Source organism: Dermacentor andersoni, chromosome 1, assembly GCF_023375885.2.
Source record: "Dermacentor andersoni chromosome 1, qqDerAnde1_hic_scaffold, whole genome shotgun sequence".
Classification (NCBI taxonomy): Eukaryota; Metazoa; Arthropoda; class Arachnida; order Ixodida; family Ixodidae; genus Dermacentor; species Dermacentor andersoni.
Window position 1 is genome coordinate 240,276,265 of NC_092814.1, and position 23,604 is coordinate 240,299,868.

Sequence of the window (23,604 nt, forward strand, 5' to 3'; positions counted from 1 at the left end):
GCACAACATTGTTATAAAGCATTATCTTCCAGGCCATAAAAAAAAAAAACTGAGCTGTGATCACTGTCAAAGTACTAATCTGTTGTTCATTTTAATAAGAGCAGACAATACTGTATGTATTATGTTCATATAATGAAATGTGACCAGGTAATGTCGAAATAGAAAACTTCTTATGTGTAAATACCCAAAAGTGCAATGTCGTGCCACTACACATCTGATTGTTAAAGGAGGTATGGGCTCTGGTAAGAGCAAAAATTAAACCACTCTTGTATGAATTGGAGATGGCGGAAACAAAAGTACACATGCAAATTAGCTCTAAATTCAGAAGTTTCATTCTGCATGTATAATGTATTTCATTCCAAAGTTAATAACAGCTGGCAACACCATCCAGGCCCAATGGAAGTAGATTTTTGAGCATGTGCTGCAGCTGTTTTTTGTGAACAAAATTTGTAAATACTATTAATGCTTCTGCTCAAGTCTTCCACATCCAGTATTCACATCAATATTGGGCTTTTTTTATTCATTTGATTCAGTGTTCAATTCGAGAGGTGCTATTTCGCATTGGCATAACTTTACTCAAGAACATCCTTGATATTTATAAGTTTTCATGTCTAACCGAGAAAGCTTACCAATGTTAATACAAACAAGGATTTACACACACATTCATAAGAAACTACAACATAATCTTGTTGATACATTTTTCAAGAGACTGCAGAAAAAAAACGTAACAGTTGGGAAAATGTAACAGTGAGGATGGCCTCAAATCCCTACAGCAACTCAGAAACAGCTTTGAATGGCTGCCAGTCTAATTACTAGACCTCTCGGCAGTCATACTGTGACCGGAAATAGCGACTACGTACATGAATAATTAATGGACACATGCTACGTTCTGTGATAGTGGCCCCTCTACACTCTTAATACGGTTCACTGCAGTAGATTGTGCATGGTTCCCCGCATAACATGACTATATTGCGGCGAAGCTGACTTTAGGAAACTGGGAAACACTTGTCAGAACTGATGATTGCATACTTAAGGCATTTTGGGTCAATGCCATGGGAGGGGCTTGACAGGCTTAACCGCAGGACACATTTATCATCTTCATAGCAACGTGCAAAAATGAATTTGCCTCTGCACCGCTAAATTTAATGGGAACATAATGCATGGGTGTCAATGTGCTTTAGGTCAGGACTGCAAGAACGCCACACAGCAGCCGAGAAAATACAACTGAAAGGAATATATCAATGGGGTTTCCCTGTATTATGACACTCACCTCCCATACGGCCATACAAGCTGCCTCCGAAATAGCCATTGATGGGGGATGTAGCAGCATAAACAAATATGGCTGTGCTCAAAAGGGATCCTCTCCTGTAAAAGTTGAAACAAACAAAAGTTAAAACAAAATACAGAACCCATGCTAACTAAATGAAATACCAGGAGTCATTACTTTGTTAAAAGCAAACAAAAAAGACTGCTTACCGAAGATGTGCAGGTTATGGAGCATTATTATTCTAGGTGAACTAAATTCTATGCAGGACCAGTACCGAAATAGAGCTTGTGACTACCAACTTCACTTTTCTCGTCAGCTGTAAGGTTTATTAAACTAAATAATTTCTGCTTTCCCTTTGTACACACTTGTGCTGTAATACACAGTGTTCAAAGAAAAAAATAAAGAGTATGATATACAATGAAAAAATATACTTTCATGTAATTATATAATCATCACAGCAGAATGAAATACAAAAATCAACTTGCTTATTTGGAAAAGCTGTTTCCCAGGAGAGACAGCCATAAATGAAAATACTGAACTACCACTAAGAAAAGGTGCTAACATGGACATGGGCATTGCAGGTGGTCACATAAGTGCGTCCACAATGTCGTACACTATGAAGTTCCAAGGACTTTCCTTTGCATATGTGATGCACCTGCACACCTCACAAAACAATTGCGAGGGTTCACCTAGAGCAGAATTAAGCACAGAGGTTTCAAGTTCTCCAGCTAGCTTAACATCAAAACTTCAAAGTGATCCTATTGCTCGAATGCTCATATCAATGTCTTGTTTGTTCAAGGTTACTTTTCTACTTTGTGGCTTCTTTCATGCTGAACTATAGAGTTGGAACAAAGAGGCACAGGACTGAACCATTGTAAAATATAAATCTTCTTTTAAAAACGTTGTACTTCGTTGAGAATAAGGAAACAGAAGTGCTGCCTTTACTTGAGTATACAGGCAATGCATTTCTAGAGTTGGTCCAGATGTAGTTGGGTCCTTTACAGCATAATCTGTTCCAAGGAATAGTATGCACAGACCAAACTAAGTCAGAAGCATGGTCTGTTATCTATCCATATGTTGTACACGAATCAGTTGCAACGGGCATGGACTTACTATTGACAGGTCAGCAGCAACATGTCTTTTGTATAAGGCAAAATCCATAAAAAGCATCCTCTTTCGTTCTTTTTTTCTTTTCACAAAGGCATGTCACAATTCATTGACTACTCTTAGAAACTACCATATTTGCATGAATGTAAGGCAGTCCTACACTGGCATGTATTGGTGTATCACAGTATATGCTATAGCACTCTATTTTAAGCCAATAACTATTGTAGCATTAAAAATAGTTTGCTTTATCATTGTAATACAGTCAAATGCCTTTATAACGAAGTGCTCAGGACCTCAGAATTTATTCGTTATACAGGCCACTTCATTCTGTGGCCAAGAGGCTAAGGTCGTTCAGCAAAACTCTTCGTTAAACCTCGATATAACAAAGTATTTTACTTTTCATAACTTCTTGTCCATTTCAATATAACGAAATTTCACTGCCGTCACAAAGGAATGCAGAGACAGTAAATTGAAACTTCCGTGGAGGCAGATGGTCAAATTATTGAATTGCAAGCGACTGCTTGCGAATGCACCTCTCAAATCACGTGCTGCACGACAAGAGCGACCACCGAAGTGGAGCCGCATCATGTTCTGTATAAAGTCCAAGTGCGATAATATCCTATCGCTCCCAGCGCACTGTGTGCCGTAGGTGCGAGTGAAAGCGTGCAAGGGTGAGGCAAGACGGTGGCTTCACAAGTGCAACCTCCCCACGCGAGCAACGGGAAAGAGGGGAGCAAGTGCGGCTGAGCGCATACACAGCCTTGCACCTTGCTTTAGAGGTAATCTGCCACGTGTGCCGGTGGACATGCCGAGATGGCGTGGCATTATGTAAGCTGTCATCTCACGCGTTTAGTATTGGAGGTTGCGTAATCTCAAGTTTCGGTGACTTGTTCGAGCGAGAGGCAGACGAAGCACTCGCTCCCCAGTGGTGGCACTTTTCATGATAGCGTTGTCCCAGTGCGGGCGACGCGTTCACAGCGACGGGGTCAGAGTGCACGCGATAGCGTGGCTGGCTTTGTTTAATTCATACCGCCGATGTGAAGATATTGTTGACGTGGCATGAAACCGTATCATCAGTTGCCGACTCCCAAATTCATTAGAATGAATTGTTTTCTCATTCAAGTTTGCTTTTTTCAATTGCTCAATGATTCTGGAAAGTCTGCGGCTCCTTGTAAAAAAAAATCGATCAGCGACTGTACTTATTTGCATAAAAGGTTGAATTTCAATAGAACGAAACTTCGATACAACGAAGCAAATTGCCGATTTTACCGACTTCGTTATATCGAGGTTTAACTATTTAAAATAAATTCAAGAGACACTTTGGGAAAGAAGCCACTAATTTTCTACTGCACCCTTCATTGGAACAGACCTTGTAGCATCGAAGGTACACTGTGGTGAAACCCAGGACCGACAGACAGCCATGCTGTCAAGCGTTAAATGCCACTATTAGCTCCCTTGTCAAAATTGTTGTAGCAAGCGGTGCCACTGAGTAGTAGTAGTAGTAGTAGTAGTAGTAGTAGTAGTAGTAGTAGTAGTAGTAGTAGTAGTAGTGCTGGATGATTGTTGTGCCAATTCCACTTTTTTCTTCCCTCTCTTTTTGCCGGTATGCCACGCTAGTGCAGGTGGTCAATGTTCGCCCGTTCGGCCTGCTGGGGTCGTGCATGTGTGCGCACACATTTTTTGCACTGGGGGCAGTGGGGGCTACCATAACTCCTGCACAATCTTTATTGTGGTGTCAATTGGCACTTTCTTCGTGTACTACAGCCCAATGGCGGCTGTGGAACAAATCGGCTGGTGGGAACTCCTAAGCTCCTTTGTTGTACACGCAAACTTGTTAAATTAAATGACGTGGTTTAATATTCCAAACTGCAAAGTGGGTTATGAGGGATGCCTTAGTATAAGGCTCCAGATTGACTTTGACCACCTGGGTTCCTTTAATGTACAACGAATACATGGTACATGAGCATTTTTGCATTCTGCCCCCATTAGAATCTGGCCACTGTGGCCGGGATTAAGCTGCTGACCTTGCGCTCAGCAGTGAGATGCCATAGCCACTGAGTTATCACAGCAGGTACCGTATTTACTCGAAAATAGGTCGAGCACGAATATAGGTGGACCCCTATATAAGTTGCTCTCCGAGAAATAAAAAAAAAAATTATTCGGCTATGGGTTGACCCATTAAGCCCACACCTCACGTACGCTTGCGGACGCGTGCCAGCTTGCGTCCGTGCACGTTTGCATGTGCACAGTGCGGCACGGCTCGTACGCGTCGAAACGCAGCGCGATCTCGGTGAACAGCTGCTCTCTGTTATTGTGCGCTTGGGCTGCCTCGTGTCAGCGCGCCTGGCTACGCAGCTACGGTGCGGTACATTCAACTCCTGGTGAAGCAGACATATCATGACAGAAAGTGCTGCTTCTTTCCTTTTTGTGCTGATCTAAAAGCTATAAAAATATAACTATTACATTTATAGATATCAAAGCATTTTAAAATGCTGTCAATAACAAAGTACGAAGTGGTATCTGCCAAGGCATCTATGAGTGAGCCCACTGTCGCGCGTCTTTGTGGATGCAAATCGCCATTCCTCGTGAGGTGCGGCAGGCGCAAGGTGCGTAGACACGAGCTTGCACGCGTCCCCAAGCGTACGTGTGGTCTGGGCTTTAGAATCGGCGCGTTAGAATCGAGTATGACCCTAAATCTGCATTACCATATCGCCATCAGCATTTCAATATGACCCCTCGCACGCACTACGAGCCTCAGAGTTGCTCACTATAATACCTAGAGGGAAATCTGACACTACCGTCTATGGGTGTTTCCTAAGGGGCGCTATGCTGTCATGGGAATGAGGGTATATTTGTCTGCAAGGCTTGTGTTGGCTTGTCTTGTAAAAGGCTTCGTCTAAAACATGGATATGGCTACACAAATAACGCGTTCTTAAAGTAAAATCATTATAAAAGGTTTTCATTCATGCATATTACATCTTCTGGTGAAGTTTACTCACCTATAATGCATAACCAAGCGAAGAAAAGCAACAACAGACGACAAACTGTTCCAAAGTGAGTGTGAATCTTGTCGTCCGTCTTCCAATTTTAGCGGCCCGCTGATACTTCTTACGTTTCATATAACTGTACATGCAATAACAAGTTCTCATAATTAAATAAAACATGTTTTTGTGTAATAATAAAGATCAAACAGCTTTTGAATCATTGTAACAGACGGCATGGTGCTTGCCACTCGCATCTTGAAGGTGTCCTGGCTCTCCGAGAATGATGCCAATCCGAAGTCACAATATACCGCATTCCTATGCATACCACAGTGCAGCAGCGCCAGATTTCTCTCTAGGTAATATAGTGACGAACTCTACGTTGAGTCTAGCTCAAGAGGGGGCACTTGGCGAAAACTGGCAAAAGGAAACACGTCACGGCTACTGTTAATCCCATCCGTTAGTTGACGCGAGCATCGGAAAAAAATTTGAAATGAACTTACAGCCAATGTTTAATTTTCTTTTTTCTTTCCTGCTAAAACTAATAAGTTTAAGTTATGCGCATAAGTGAATTTATACTTTGTGACTTAATTTTATTGCGTCACCTAGAAACAAGTAACAGCACACCAGGCGCGACAGAGGCATGCGTCATGCGCCAGACAGGCCACCGAAGACCGAAGCCAGTGAGACCGGTTGGGCATGTGAAGTTCACCTGTTCGGCACCCCGTATCTTTTGGATGTAGCGTGTTTGTTGGGCTCCCGGCGTATTCTTGCTTTTCTTCTGCACTTCGTCATGGCACGACTGCACTATTGGACTACAGCAAGGTGAGAAATACTGTTTGACAGTCTGCGACGCATTTCAAGCAGTTTTGGCTTTTGCGGCACGGAACCGAGACTTGCGACGCAGTTACAGAAAAAATGCTCGGTCGTCCTGGTGTAGTTAATTTGAGTTAATGACTTGTACTGGGAGATGTTTGCGATGATTCCTATGAGCCCCAACATTATTAGAACTTATTTCGGTAGTTTTTGGCCACGCTCGCCGCACCTTGCTTTGTGATGCAGTTAGCAAAAAGCACCTCGGCCGTGTGACGCAGTTTCGCGTGTACTGAATCTTACCGGGACAAGTTCTGGCACTTTCCCTGACCCACAACATTATATTAACTAATTTCGTTGCTTTCTGGGGTACTTTTTATGCACAGTGGCCGCACCCGGCATTGTGGCTCAGTTAGCAAAAAGCAGCTCGGCCTTGTGCCGCAGTTAATTTCGCATGTACTGAATCTTACTGGGACAAGTTTGTGAGGCAGTCTCTGACCCTCAAAATTATTGTAATTAATTTCGTAACTTCTTGGGATACTTTTGAGGCACGCTCGTCCCACCTGGGGTTGTGAAGCAGTTAGCAAAAAAGTAAGCCGGCTGTGGTGACACTTAGTAAGGCGTGCACTGAATCTAGTGAGACAAGTTTGTGATGCCTTTCTATAGCCCCGCGACATACACCTTCTTTCGGTACTCACACTTGTCGAAGACGCGATGAGCGATTGCAAAGAGTGATAACACTGGAGTGTGTTGCTTGGGCCAGCAGAACGTGCACAAGACAACCCCGAGGAGCTCAAAAACCAAGAACTCGAAAATTCTGTTTTCTGAACGACTGAAAACAGGCTTTGCACCCATGCATGTCTCTTGAGTGTGAGCCAAGGGCATCCTGCGAGCATTTAGCATGGTCTGGCTGAGAGCCCGTGTTGTGGTCACTTCTGCGTATGTAGCGTACTATCGCGTTGGCTGAGGCCAAGTTGTTTTCGAAACGCGCAGTCGTACGTGCATTTGTGCTCTTAAAGTGTAGGATATAATGTCTGGGAATGGGGAAATGCTTGGAAATCAGATGATTTCTTCATAATTTATAGTACGGCTTGGAATGAGTCGGGTGTTTTCGACGCCATGTATGTAAAAGCGAATTGCATTTGTTTGTAATGTTGCCCATTCACCACTTTCACACGTTTCCTTTCTACACGCAGTATTCCTATGAGGGCTAAACACCAAAATGACACATGGTTGTAATTTACATTTTTCAGCTGATGCCGTACGGTGGAGTTTCGTATGGGAACTACTGCTGCTTACCTGGAGCCACAACATTGGATGAACGCACAAAAAGCCCAGAACGAGCATTTATATACAGCGAAATAAACATTTCCTCATTTGCAAGGCATTTTGCATCTACTTTATTAAATAGCAAGTGGCACAGATTTGATGGAGGCTTGTAAAGGTCGTTCGCAATCATTTTAATTAAATAAACGATTCCGCAATAAGACTGTGCGCGATTGAGCAGCAGAAGAAAAAAAAAGGGGGGGGTGGGCGCCGAGTAGCGCATGCCAGCAAGCGTTCAAAACGCGCGCGCCCAGAAGTGAAACCCGGAAGAAGTTAATCCAATCTGCTTGGTGCGCTACAGTCAATTCGGCCGCTGGGCTCTATGGGAGTGTCCGCTCTTGTTGAATGTCTTTCTCAATGCCTAGCTGCCATAGCTTCCTCTATGTGCTGTAGTACAAGTGCTGGTGTGCTTAGGAATTAGTCCACCGTCTTACCGTTTTCTGCATTTGCACTATCAGCATGAAGTGCCGAGTTCATCATGATGCCGCATTTAAAAGGAAAGTGATCATGTGTGCGGAGATGGATGAAAATCAGGCTGCAACAGGGGTGTTCAGAGTACCCGAAACTAGCGTGCTGGACTGGCACAAACAGAAGATGGTTTTCGCCAGCAAAGCAACACAGTGGACTGAAGCAGGACGTATTTCTGATGATCAATTTCGGCGATACAATCACCTCGGCCTTATCTTGAAAGCGATCTGCTATGGGGGCAGAGTCCGCCGCGCACTGTGTTTTCACCGCTTATAGTTCGTATTGGAGTGAGAGGTAGCTGCTGCAGTGCTTCCTCACTCCTGAGTCTTGACAGCGAATTTCCGCAGTCATCAAGTGAGATGTGTCCACGTTTGCTTGTGTGCGTGTGACACCATGCTTGCTAATTTAATTAGTACTGTACTGTACGGGTGCGCATTACAATTGAGTAAATAAGGTATTTGTGATTTGCACAACTGCGGCTTCGACATATGGTATCGACATGCATAGCAGGGCGTGTTGGTTTGAGGCCTTGGCCTTCACGGCTCCGGCAGTGGCTCTGTTCCACATTATAACTTCATTAGCTCAGTACTTTTGCTAGCTTTGATCACGTATATAGGACGAGATTCTTTGGTGACGAATATGGGTTGATAGCTAATTATGCATAACAATTATGGAAAAAAAGGACTACGTATATTCGAATAAATACTGTAGGTGAATTTGTTGTGGTGGTCTTGACTGTAGAAGCATTCATAATACATGAGAGATCAGAATTCAGCTGTTATGTACAAAATCTTTCATTATACAGGCCATTTCATTGCAGAGGCGTTTGACTGTAGTACACTATCTTTTTACATTTCTAAGCTTACAGAAGTGTGGCTTGAGTTATATTTGTGGTTTTGTTATACTCGTACAAATATATTCCAAATCTGTGTTTTAAGATACTTTTGCCCATTTGTGTCAAACACACATCCCAGTGACCATAACAGAAACAATGGCCTACATTTCCTGAAAGCAATAACTTTGACAAACTTTTACTTGTTAACTTGGGCTACTAAAAGCTCCCTAGTGGGTTTTCAGGCACATTACATGCACACAAGTTACCCCAGGCTGAGGCCATCAGCTTCAGAGACACTAAAGGCCAAATATGTATTAAGTCTGGCTTTAAGGACAGATTATGCTTGTCAATACCTCTCAGCATTTGCTCTGTGCCAAAGTTCACATTACATTATCAGTTGTTTGCTACCAATCATTGCAAGAGTATGTACTACCTGTTGAAAAGTTCCCAGGCAAGTGTTTTCAGCTAGACTATCAAAGAATCATGCAGCAAGCACAACATTACTGTATGCATCTGAGCATACAGGCCCCTAGAGGTCCAGAGGGCATTATAATGGCTTACACTGATGTCACAGTCACTAAGCTGTAGCTACACTAGCACAAGGAAAAGCTGCACCTTACTGACAGTTTTGCTTATGTCCAGCTTGCCTCCAGCAATGCCACTAAAGGTGCATGCTCCAATATTGTGTGTGTAGACTTTTTCTTGCTAAAAAAACATTGTGCTTTTGGCATGTAAAACCCCATAATGATTATGAAGCACGCCCTAGTGGATTAATTTTGACCACCTTGGGTTCTTTAATGCGCACCTAAATCTAAGAATGCGAGCGTTTTTGCATTTTGCACCTATGGAAATATAGTCGCTGCGACCAGGATCGAACTTGCGACCTCGAGCTCAGCAGTACAATGCCATAGTCACTGGGTTACAGCATCAGGTACATTATCTTGCTTAACGGGCAACTCTGGCATTTTTTTAACCATATTAGGATACTGTCATTTTCAAATTGCATTGACAGCCCTGCCACCGGTAAGGTGGTTCAATTTGCTTAGAAATTCATCAATAATTTCAAATAACCAATAAATGAGATACCGAAACCGAAACGGGTAGCTGCTTCGTGTGACGTTACAATGAGTCAATGACGTCCGATCCTACACTACCATAATGTAAACAAGCAGAATGCATGCTAAACACGCAATACACGTGGTGCTAATGGCAAAGAAGCGAGGCTCATTATTTCTCCTGACGACGCAGGGAGCTTTTACAGAGTTTCGAACTAGACAGCGACGATTTAACCAACGATTTCAGCGAAAGTGGCAGTGTAGTCTCCAACGTTGCAAGCACAGGGTGGCCAGTAGAAAGTCGAGTCGGGAACGCAACCAATCTTTAAAATTCATTTTCAGGAAAACTAAATGACTTGCAGCCATGTAGGTTGGCACGGATAATCATGCAAAAGGGAACATGTCTTCAAAATTTTATTTAGATCAGTGGAGATCAAAAAATCACCGGAGTTGCCCTTTAAAGAAGGGGGGGGGGGGCACGGGGCAAATAATTGCTGTTTTCAGCTTGTGCAAAAATGCTATTTTGAGCATTTCTAATTTTTTTGGCCCATTCTCAAGTAGTAAAGGAACCTGAAACTTCTATAATATGGAAACGCATCTTTTGGCTGAAAACAGCAATTATTTGCCCCGTGCCCCCCCCCCCCCCCCCCCCCCCCCCCCCCCCCCCCCCCCCACCCCCCCCCCCCCCTTCTTTAAAGGGCAACTCCGGTGATTTTTTGATCTCCACTGATCTAAATAAAATTTTGAAGACATGTTCCCTTTTGCATGATTATCCGTGCCAACCTACATGGCTGCAAGTCATTTAGTTTTCCTGAAAATGAATTTTAAAGATTGGTTGCGTTCCCGACTCGACTTTCTACTGGCCACCCTGTGCTTGCAACGTTGGAGACTACACTGCCACTTTCGCTGAAATCGTTGGTTAAATCGTCGCTGTCTAGTTCGAAACTCTGTAAAAGCTCCCTGCGTCGTCAGGAGAAATAATGAGCCTCGCTTCTTTGCCATTAGCACCACGTGTATTGCGTGTTTAGCATGCATTCTGCTTGTTTACATTATGGTAGTGTAGGATCGGACGTCATTGACTCATTGTAACGTCACACGAAGCAGCTACCCGTTTCGGTTTCGGTATCTCATTTATTGGTTATTTGAAATTATTGATGAATTTCTAAGCAAATTGAACCACCTTACCGGTGGCAGGGCTGTCAATGCAATTTGAAAATGACAGTATCCTAATATGGTTAAAAAAATGCCAGAGTTGCCCGGGGCAAATAATTGCTGTTTTCAGCCAAAAGATGCGTTTCCATATTATAGAAGTTTCAGGTTCCTTTACTACTTGAGAATGGGCCAAAAAAATTAGAAATGCTCAAAATAGCATTTTTGCACAAGCTGATGACTCCGCACAAACGAGAATGTCCCGATTTCCTGCAGCTTCGCCGCACTCGTGAGCTCATCGCGGTTCACTCATATGCAGCCGCAGGGGGATGAGGAGGAATACCGCGCACTGACTGATGCTCACAGTGATAAGAGTCACGCACAATGTGAAAAGATGGCAGCAATGGTCCTTTTCATTTTTTTATATAGCTGCCAGAACTTTTTCGTAATGCTTCGCCCAGGCCCCATTTCACGCCATTTCTCTTGGTGCTCATTTCACTTGAACCGAAGTTCCGCTTCTGGAGACCCTGTTTGGCTTTCCTATGCACTAATTATGCAATCGCTCAATTTCTTCCAGGTAGTGCTTGGAAGCACCAGCACCAAGCAGTGCTTGTCCTGGGCAAAAGCCAGGGCACTTGACAGCTCAAATGTGGTTCGGAAAAAAAAGAAAGCTTGCAGCTATTGCCACAGAACAAAGTCGAATTGAAGAAGAAGGCCCAACATATGCCACAGGAGAATTTTAGTTGCATAGATAGAATTTGAATAAGATGACTCACTTGATAACTTTTGCAAACATTTTTCTTTGTGTTTTTTCACAAAAGCTTGGGATTGCAAAAGCTATCATTCTTGTATAAGAAAAGGAAACCTTATCAGTTGGATGCTTACTGGGGTAGAATATTTTGCAGAATGCAAATGTGCACTCAAATTTTCAGATTCCACCATTCCTTTATATGAAAATTGAAATTTTGGCCACAATGTGCAACTTCAATTCTTGGTGCAGCCAATTATAAAAATATTTTTGAATAAAAACTGGAAATTTAACAAAACAGCTGCACAGTGCCATAGTTTGGGCCTTTCTAATAATATATTATGCATAAGAACTCCAATAGTTTTTGTCATTTTAGAACAATAGTTTCTGTAATTAACCATAGTCACTTCAACATTTGAAAATTAGTAACTCTTTCAAAAATTCTTCTTGAACATAAAATTTGGCACCTGGCCTTATATTGTACTGGACACATCCTCCAATTTTTATCAAAATCAAGTTGGCGGTACATAAATTCACTTTTGCAAGCCATGTTCCCACTTAAGGAAGCTCTGTTCTCAGCAACAGTTGCAGATTGTGCTATTGTAATACACTAATCTAGTAACCTAAAGCTTGTTTAACTTTTGTCTTTAGTGTCCCTTAAAATCCGTTTTCTTTAAGCATTTGTAAATAAAAACATACAACTCACTCAGTGTAAAGTTCTCCCATGATGGCAAAAAGTATTACACACAGAACCACCACAGCAATTTGGTGTCCTGTTCCTACCAGGGCAGAGAACAACAGGGTGTGTGTAGGCGGCCGGAACACGTCACCATGCACCTGCTTCCAGCCATACTCATCGCCAAGATCCCGCTCCTGACAAAAAAAAAAGTAAAAGCACAATCTATTTGTGCAGCACGAAGAGTAAACACATTTTATAAAACAAGGCAGAAGTGTCTTGCATTTTTAAATCAATAAAACAAACGCCACTCAGCACAGGTACAACTCATACAACACATAGACCATTTGCAGAGGGAGGGCAAACTTAAATGCTCAGCAGAAACACACCAAATTCTAAGCAGTTCTGTTCAAGACATGTTGAAATTTGAAGCAGCACATTTCCTAATCCACTAGCCGCAGTGATCTAAGAAATGAGACAGATGTCACTTTTAGAAGGAAGAATACTACATAACAGTGCACTCGGACCACGGTGATTAACATAAAATGCTATATTTCTTGTCAATGAATTTAATTACCTACCATGATTAAAGTTATGTGGATCCAACATTTAGAATATAATCTATTCATGGATATGAATAATAGTGGTAAACGAAGACCCACCAACAGGACATGCATAATAATAAAAAAAAATCGGCCATATCTGGTTATTTTCCCATTTTATGTTTTCGAAGCCATACTTTTCATTGCCAACTCGGATGAAATCATAGACTTGGTTCACTGATAGTACAGCTCACTCAAAGCAAACAACCTTTTGGCAGCTTTCATGGAATGGTTTTTTCAAGTATCAGTACATAAAACAAATTAAATCTTTTGTTACGACTATTCAAATCAATTACCGTTGATCGATGCTTCAAATCGCCAATTTTGACATGTTGGAGCTGTTTTATTATCCACTTAAAAGCCATCCAGTAGTTAGTGCAGGCACTGTACTTTCAGAATCAGTTTAAATTTTTGCACTCCGGCGATGTTGCGATTTTTGACGGACCCTTTTGCGAACTAATGTATGTTTGTTGTAGCGAAAAGAGGCGTGGCTGTCACCTACTGCCACTCTAGAAAAAGCATGCCGCTCACGATTACGCTGCACTAGCACCAAAATTTTTCAATTAAATGGCTCCCAGCAAGTCATGAATTAAATCATGTTGCTGGCTTTGCCATCCGACAGTGCTGAGCAGTGATAATTAACCAACAATGACACCAGCTGTTCACTAGTTGCTAGCTTTGGTTTGGAGTCCAAGTCGTTTTATTCCGCCAAAGTGTATTTCTGAAGGTTCACCACATGTCCAACATGTGGACCTGGCATTTCCAACCAGTTGCAGTTTCCATGAGTTTAGGTTTCGCTTCCGTAAAATCCCGGCAAGGAACGCTGTCACTGCGCCGTCGTCCCGCGTGGCATGCTTTGCGAAAAAAGCATTGTGCACGAAACTATACTGCAAACTCACTTCAATTTGCTGATGAGCACTCGAGTTACGATTCTGAAGATGACAGAAAAGCAGATTCAAGCTCTGACGGCGACGATGTTCTGAGTCAGCATGGGACATCGGCAGCTGTTCACCGGCGAGTTTCCTTTACCGCCTTGAGCAGTCTCCTTCCTTGTGCACGCTTATCTGCCAATCTTTTTGCGCAACCCGAGACCTCTACTGATTATCTTTAGGGTGCCTACTTCACTTGGTTATGATGTGCTGTCATTGGCAGCAAAGAAACTTCCGTTCATGCCAAGAAGGCCGCCCGTAGCACATCTCGGCCCAGCACTGCGGATCAGCACAAGACAGTTTACAACAGCGTGGGATTTCTTTCTACTCTTCTTCTCTGCAGAGGTGATAAAGACAATCTGCAAAAATGCAAACAGATGCATAGATGCATAATCTTGTAGTTGCCCAGCTACGCTGAGAGCGATCGGTCCTGGAAGAGGCGCATGACTCTAGACGAACTGGTGAAAGTATGTTCCTTGGATTTCTCATTGGACCATCCTCAGAAGATGCCAAAAAGGCGGAACTGCAAAATGTGTTACGAGGACCGCAATGTTTACAAAAACCAGACGTCTCGTGGGAAAAGTGCGGAGTGTACCTATGCTTCACAAAATCTAGTAACTGCTTCACTGCATGGCATTAGCGATGAACACGTTTTAGTTTCTTTTTTGTATCCAAAGAACGACAGTGTGCTGAGCCTTTATTTCTTCATACACCATTCCTGGGTTATTTATCTTTGAAATGTACAGTGCTCACGGATTGAAATAGGACACGGAGCATTTAGTACAACCCTACATATGTGCAAAGTACGCGAGAGCACAATGTCATGTCGCTAGGAATTTGGTCACCAAAGTTGACGAGGGCTCCGATGTAAGTGTACGCGCCAGAATTACGTCGATGTGACATGAACTGCAGCCGGTTGAAGCGAAAGTATGCGCATTACTTAGCCCTAAATTGACGCGTTTCATTCCGTGAGCACTGTACATTCTGAATTTCCTTTGATATTGAAGTTTTTGTAGATATGTTTTTTTACTGTTGTCTTTATCTACTGGCAGCAAAGATGGCTCTTTCTGGAATTTTTATGTTTTACCTAATAAGTCTTTTTGTTTGGCAACGTGTTTTTGGAAAGACCATTTCATTATGACAATAATATTATATGCTGGAAAATAACATATGGTGTAATATATAATATATAATGATGCTGGCATATTATATGTAGTGATAAATAATTTTTTCCCTGAGGCCTATAAAAAAACTACCATTTTCTCGTGGTAACGAAAGAGTTAAGAAGCTTTTGCCACTTGGCAAGTCACTAACAGCTTCAGCATAATAAAACCAAGGCTAACACAAAGCTTTCTATAAGCACATTGCACACGTTCACATAGGAACTGAAATTTGCTGCAATATGAACAAGCAAGACATTCGACTATGATAACGTCACCTTGATAAAATCTGAGATTAAGTGTAAGGTTTTTTATAAGCGGGAATTTGTTCAACAAAAGCTAAAGGTGCCACACCTAGCCACAAAACACCATGCTAAAAATATTCACACGAAAGGTGGGATAACAATACATTACTCTATTCCTTTGTCATAAATAAAATATTCATGGGTTTTATGTACAAAAGCCACAATCTAGCTAAGAGTGAGAGATGCCACATGCATTTGCATGAGAGAGAGGAGGTAGGGGGCTCCTGATTAATTTTAACCGCTTGGAGTAGTTAATAAACTGTTTATGGCTCTTCACATTTCTGCCATATGTGTGACCATTTATATCGCATGTAGAAAACCATGAGTTATAGCCGAACCACAATTTGACAACTGAGGTGTAGGTCTTCAAATTAACAATTTTTTTCATTTTCTTGAAACACTTTCACAAAACCATTACTTTTGTAAAGGTAACCAAGTAATTTTGCATTGCACTTTCAATTTCACTGAGCATTCACATACTGCATAGAAAAGACAGCAGCCTTAACCCGAAAGCGCATACACTGCAGAAAGAAAAATGCATTTGTACACTATTTGCAGCCGTAGCCACCACCACGGCAACGCTAGGCCTAGCTGCTTTGATATTTGCTGCCAAGCTTCCTGCAGTTCGGTGCCACGTTTCTCATTGGAACAATTAGCTTCTGTGAACAGTGGAGTTACGCGGGGAAGCGTATGCTGTGTATTGCAGTGATGCATATCGAGTGTGGCACCACTGTCAAAGGACACAGTATGTATTCCTTAATTATATATGTGTGCACCCACTATCTCCTGTCACTGTAAAAGCACCAATACACCTAATAAGTGTACTGGCAGGCCTTCAGAGCAATTTCAGATGTGCCTGCAGCGATTTGAGCCATTGGAGGAAGTAAAAGGCAAGCATTCATTTTTTCAGACTAGCCAATTTTTTATGGCACCTACAGAGTTGGAAAAAATTGGACATTGACTGTAATAAGAATATTGGGAGAATTACCAGCCCTACAGTTTTGCAAAGATTGCTACAATAGTATATACTACTCACTTATAGCCAATTTAGTCAATTTAGAAGTGAAATTTCATTGCAGTTCGTTTTTAGTGTTAGGTTAATGAAGCAACAAATTTAAGATCAATGAAACATAACTTTTTGATAACTTCAGCTTTCCCTTACAAATCATTTAACTTTGCTACTTGCAAATTATGAACAACAATCTATCGCCTTCAGATTGGTTGAATGCAAAATCAAGTGTTTTTCCTGCTAAGCAATGTGCAGTCTAATAACTGCTGTTTTGCCAGCACTGCCTGCTATGCGTGTGCATATGACATATGGCAGGCATTTTCCCCTTGCATCATTTCATGCACTGTTCTCATTCCAAGCAGTACTCTAGAAGCTGAGAATATACAAATTTACACACATTTCCATGTCCGATAGAAATACATACTTCAATATGTTCAGGAAAAGCAGAGTTATTGGCAATCAAACACCCCCTTTGCAGTGCTTCCGCTCCTTCAAAGCTGTGCACTGTGAAGGCTATGGCAGAGTGGGGCGTGGCCTCAACACTCTGCCTACTGAACATTATCGTGGCGTGCAGTTCAAATTTGATTTTGGATGTTCACTTAGACGCCAGTACTTCTGATTTTGGCATCTACAACATGCTGAACATAAGCCAAACGCGGTTGTTCTCAGCGAGCCGCAGTGTGCTCAGCCAGCGGACTCATCGCGGCACCATGCGGTGGCCACAATATTTATGCTGCGTAGCAGACCACAGCTACTGCAACTGTAGTGCCTATGCACAGCATTTGCTTCATGCACGACAAGGCTTGAGTGTGTGCTCGCACACATATACACCAGTCTGGCTGTGCTACATGATGTGGACAGGCTTTGTCCTGCACCAGCTTGACGAACGGATAGTAGTCACATCCAACTTGCGCGTTTTGAAGCACTGTCAATAGCTTAATAAGCGAAGTCTGCCAAGGCGTCTAACCAGGAGCGGCCAGGAGTGACAGCGCACTGGCAATCGTGTGTGCGGTCTGACCTTAAGTTTCGCATGGTTCAAGGCTAGCCGAGTGCTCAAAACAAGTTGAAACTGGGGAGACCTGACGGCTACGACACCGAAGCACACTGATCCAAACACCCTTCTTGATTGATGTCGGCTATTGGCCAACACCAGCTGAGTATGGGAATCTGCTATAGAAAAAAGTAAGGAGCAGACTTCTGTTGAAAACAGAGCATTTGGGAGAAAACTAACTTCGTGCTCTGCTTGCCACCTCGACACATCATGCACAATTGCAAAACTTGGCTGTGGTGTTAACAGCAGCGTATGCTATCTGTGGGCTATGTTTTTTCACCAAGCCTGTGGGGTGGTTCAGGACCCCTTTAAAGATACTTTCCCAATTACTTGAAGTTGCCATGAAAATTTCTATCCACATTTACAAATATGGCTAGACATGTGACTGCCAAGTCTCTGATTCTAATAAGCTATGAAACTCTGCAAATAAGGACTTTACAACAGCACTGACGAACGTTTGAGGCCCTTGATGCATAGAACTTGTGAAAAGACCAGCTAAAAGATTAAATTAATAAACTGAGATAATGTGTAACCTGTAACCCTTACATAGATAGCACTGCAGTATTACTTTGACAGAAAAGAGGAGTAGATAGGGAGAAAAGCAGAGGAGTAACTTTTCCATGTCAAGCTCTTCCCCAAAACAAGGATCCCAACTCCCGAGATGCACCAGCAACAAATGCACAAAAGATGTAGGCACAAATAAATTTAGTTGTGGATAGGAGCACGTATCATGAACATGCACACAAAATCCAATGTTGCCAATTTCACCATATGTAGCCAAATCTAGCCCCTTTCAAACTTGTCGATCAGAACTGTTTTAGCTACAAATAGCTAAATAAACTACTTTTGAAAAATCTAGCAAGAAACTACAAGTTTACTTCTGCAAAATACTTTCAGCTACTTAAACCAACAATTTCTTGTCTTGTTATGCTTCTAGCAGTGTTCATGAAGTCCTATGAGAGTATTCTGCATTACAGTATATAACATTGCATTAATCGCCAAGTGCAGCAGCTAGCAAGGCTCATGCTTACACAACGCACATCTCACTTGCACTCAAATGTGACTGTTGCATAACAATGAGATATACAAGACTTCCATTGAATAAACTCCCTGCGCAATAAGTTTTTAGCCATCTGAAAGCAGTTATCATCTGCAGATACATCAGCAGTAACATTCCATTCATGTGTAGTCAAGAAGTATGTTAGATGATACATTTCGTGTGTCGTTGACCACGAAATTGGCATTGTTAATGCACGTTTTTCAATCCATTCACCAACTATACACAAAGTGTTTATGAACTTTTTTTTTAACATAAAGACAAAGATTGTTACAACATATTTTCTACATCAGATATGTTGCTCCGAGCCTAATTCATTCCAATACTAAAATGAATTTTTGAATTTCAATTTTGAATTCATTTCAAATCTTTCAGACACCTGACAATTTCTCCCCTTTCCTTTCCTGCGGCACTCACTCTTTTTTCACCACTCGTACCTCCATGCCGAGGCAACAGAGATGATCTACAGATGCATCCACGTGAAGTCAGATTGCAGACAGGTTAAATCAGTTGTGTGCAACTAATTAAAGACCCGATTTTGTACAGGTGCAAGTCTGAAGGCACAAGCTTTTTCAAAAAGGCTAAACAAGGAAAACATAAGTTCAGTGTGCTAAGTGTACATTTTGTATTTGGCTATTTCCTGGCTACATTTCAAGGCAACATTGGGTGTCATTTTTATTCAGCAACACCTAACAGGATCTTCTTTTGAGAGGCTGCCCTCCATTACTAATTCCTTACAATCCTACATGATGCAAGCTATAGGCTTAGCGATTGCCTTTACTCAGTGGTGGAACAGCCATTTGACCTTCTGGTGCACATCCTGACGCAGGCAGAACGCAGATTTGGCGTAGCAAAAAGCATTTTTGGCGCAGTGGCGAACATACATCTATATACCAGATGGTCTCAATTTTAACTGAAATAGTCAATAAACATAACGAAGTAGGCTTTATGTGCATCAATCAGGCTTATGAAATGAAAATTACTTTTCTGTTATCTGTAATTGACTACTTACCCTGCGCGCATATCGGGGTATAAAGTTGCTTCTACCAATTTGACATGCAACAGGCGTTTGCACATACGCGGCACTTTAAGCAAGCAAGATAAATATAAACAAGAAAAACATTGTGTAATAAGGGCATGTAAGTAAGACGACGCCTTTGGAAGTGCACCACTAAACAGAAGTTAGTTACAACGCCTGTTTAAATTACAGCTATGAGAATCTGCTCTTCTGATCGTGTAGGGTTGCAAGAAAGGTCCCCTAATATGCAAATTATGTGTCAGCAGTTGAGCACGGATATTTAGAGTTATTTATAAAGTTGACCGCATCAAAAACTATGCTAAACAATGCGTAACTGGGTATTACCGAAGGTTTCTTTTTGATCCAGCAGCCTACTTGAGTGAGCTCTGTGCCACGCTAGTACAAGGAGCACCCGAGTGCAGCACAAATGACACAAATAAAAGCTGCACAGTGGCAGCACACTGCAACCTACGCTGAAGCAAAATGCAACAAATGAGCAAGAACTGATGAAAACAGCAAATGGAGAGACAACACCATCGGCTGTATCTGTCAGCTATGGCAGGTCCATTGACTACCAGGATAATGATAGCATGCTTTAGCTCTTGGTTTCAGTTTTTCTAGCAATGCAGCATCAACGGAACAAGGCCTTGGCTCTTGTGCTTTCTTTGGCGCAGGTTCGGCACAATTTTCAGCTAAAATGGCGTTTTGGAACAGGATAGTGCAGAGAACTGCTCTTGGTGCAATTTGGTGCATCTGTTCCCTTATCGCCTTTACTGTAAACGCAGCCCACACATGTCAATTAACACAGCTCCACTATCCCCCAAACCATCTGTGTAATGGCCAGTTACTGTGAGCTACTATACTGCATCTCTTTAATGTACAAATGTTGAGTGCACTAGATGCCTGAAGACAACGAAAAATATTCAGGCCACGTGGGTTGTCCACTACAGCCAATCATAACCATAACAGAAACGTGGCGCAACGTCAAAAACAGGGGTCGTAGAGCCCTATTCAGAAGGTACAGCGGCACGTTGCTTTTTTCATACTGAGTGCAACCGCAACTTCTTCACTGCACCTTCATAAAAAACGTTCATGCATATTCGCATTGTCCGCTACTTCATCGCAGTACAGGCACGGCATTTGTGTCCCTCCAAAGGAAGTATCATCCCGATGCACAATTTAAGCTTATGAGGGCAATGTACAACGGCTTCATCCATACCACATGCACCACTTCGGGTGAGTGCTTGCGGCGACTGGAGCAAATGTCACTGTCAGGAACGACCTCGTAATTCACGTTCAGGCAGCGGATCACACTGTACGGCCCAAAGTACCATCTTTGTAGCTTTTCGGAAAGTCCATGACGGCGTATAAGTATCCAGACCCATAGTTTCTCACCAGGAGTGTAAAAAATGGACCTGTGTAGAAGATCGTATCGTTTTGCATCTTGGTCTTGCTGAAGGCAGATACGTCTGCAGGCAAGCTGTCTGGCTTCAGCGCGCCGAGTAAGTTCTTCAATGTCAGTAGGTATGTCGTAAAACTCGTGCTGCAGCATGGCATCCAACGTCGTCGCGGCTTCGCGACCATGGACTAAGCTGAACAGTGTCATTCGAGTAGTTTCTTGTCATGCGGTATTGTAGGCGAAGGTTCCGTAAGGCAAAATCTGACCCCAGTTCTTATGTTCCCCATTGACGTAAATGCATAGCAAGTCTGCGAGGGTCTTATTAGGACACTTCGTGATTCTACATGGATTACCACCAATTAAACGAGCTCATGAAGATGTCTACCCACTGCCACGCATCGTCGATTCGCTGGACAGGCGCGGCAATATGGAGTTTCCATTAGTGAAAGAAAAAAGGATTTGTTAAAAACAATTAGGTTAAATAAATTATTTGCATTTCTGGCATAGAGCAATGGGTAAAGAGGGTGTATAAAGCATACCCGCACTAATAGATTCCTAATCGGTTTTCCTGGATATTATGTTCCTGAAGACAGGCCCTATAATGCTAACAGCATGTTCATGTAGTACATCAGAACTGTTTGTTGGCCTAGTTCGTGCTTGCTGAAAGACACGTTTTTTGCCATAAATTTTTACACAAACAAAAGCAAGACACGCAAGACGCCTGTGCTGTCGTTTATGTGTCTTTCTTTTGTGTGTGTTTTAATATGTGGCAAAACACATGTACTTTTCGCCAGCTACTGTGTTCTAAACCTGCAGTCTCATGCAAAAACATTAGATGTGTTCTAAAGTATTTAGCTTCTTACAGCTTCTGGATTCATATTTTACAGCTTCTATAATAGCAATGCAAATCGCTGGTTAACAAAAGCCTTTTCACAGAGCAGATATAAACAGTGCAAGTCATGCAGAGCACAGTAATGACATAGGAAGAAGGATGAGGCGAACTGAGAGGCTCAATTTTTCTTTTTAGTTACAACCACACAGTGATGCTACTGGCCCAACCCATTTTGGAGCATGGAACGCACTTTTGCAGCAGGTTTATGAAAGCGATTGCAAACTATATTATATGGAGCTTTTACAGCAGACAATGCATGTGAAAGCAGTAAGTGGTCACTGGTTCATAAATTCAAACACTATAAATGACCGCCGCCCCCACACCTTTTTCTTTTTATTGCAGTCCTTACTGTGGATTGCGAAGAAGCGGTGGTGTCCCAAGATGTGCTTAAAAAAGCACAGAAGCATTTGGACGTGCTACAAGCAGAATTCAGAAGAGTTTTGAAAATCTTCAGCATGTTCTTGCTTTTATAATCGTATCTTTAAAGATACGATTTTGTTTGTAAGATAATATTTGTACTTATTTTTCCTTCTGCTGTGATTTATTGACAACCATCTAATTAAAATAATGCGTTGGTCAACACTGCCGGAGTGGTTCGCTTTCGCTTGTAACGCAGCTCGATGTGCGTCGCGCACCGTCGTGAAGTGCAGATATACACGTGTGACCTTTGACTGTGCACATGTAATACTGTCAGATGAGGCTGTGATCAGCGAATTCAGTTTGGAGCTTTCTGCTTAAACACGAGCTTTCGCCATTCCGTCCTGTAAGCGCAAAAACAAACTTCACAAAATGCTCGCAGTAGTTGCCCCCGGACCCAATCTCGGCTTCCGGTCACCAGTCAAGACCATGATCTCAAGTCTAATCAATGAAGCGGTTTACTGGTTCGAACAACATATTGCAGGCCATCTCGGTGCGATGACCTGCCCGCCACCACATCAGCTGGCAGTGAATTTTTGTCATGGCCGTACGCGATACAGAAAGGTTTAACCCGCGGCGCTTTCTCAGTATCCAGCGGCTAAAGTTGCTGTTTGGTGCCGAGGCGGTTAAAATCTTGGGAGTGGCTGTACACCATTTTTACGCCGTGAAATCGCCACGCTAAGAAAAGTAGGGGATAGGCGAAAAACTGAATGGCAGAAAGGCTGTTCACGGCCGCCATGTCTGCACCAATGTGTCCATGCAAGACACCATACAGCATCCGAAACTTCGGTCATTGTTTTACATTGGTCATACAAGAGTGCGGAGGTCTGGCTCAGTGCCAGCGCGATTTTGCCAGTGCCAGAACCGATGTTGTTCATGTCTCTCGTTTAAAGCCCTACGTGCATGCCTTTCCCGAGCCATAATCACTTGCGCCGAGTCGGCGCTCCAACCCCGGTGGCGTAGCATCGCAATGCAAAACAGGACGTACAGACAAGAGACGATGACGAAGAAGTGTTGTTGCTGGGGCACTTTGACCGCCATGTTCCAGTGTCAGCTGGTGGCTTCACATTCGCCTTGCATAAACAACACTCATGCTTGTCTCCACCTCAACAATATTTTGCTGAAATGTAGCAGGATGTAGCAGAGTCTCCTCTCGGTGCAGATTAGAAAAACTGGCACAGCGGTAGCATCACTGAACCATCATACCTTGCTGGTGAAGCAGCGCACTGACACGGACACAGTGAAGACAAACAGGAAAAGACGACACTCGCTGCGATTTTTTCTTCACTGTGTCCGTGTCAGTGCGCTGCTTCACCAGCAAGGTATGATGATCACTCACC

The 23,604-nt window shown here is 42.6% G+C and overlaps 1 protein-coding gene across 2 annotated transcripts in view; it reads right to left on the reverse strand.

The window, feature by feature from the left end:
* TM9SF3 (transmembrane 9 superfamily protein member 3) overlaps positions 1–23,604 on the reverse strand; it is a 121,650-nt gene that overhangs the window by 54,580 nt on the left and 43,466 nt on the right. For both annotated transcript variants that reach the window (XM_055063544.2, XM_050196183.3), the window contains exons 7-8: positions 12,456–12,622; positions 1,271–1,365 (exon numbers count right to left, since the gene is read on the reverse strand). In XM_055063544.2, the coding sequence (XP_054919519.1) occupies positions 1,271–1,365; positions 12,456–12,622 (262 nt within the window). The remainder of the gene's footprint in view (positions 1–1,270; positions 1,366–12,455; positions 12,623–23,604) is intronic.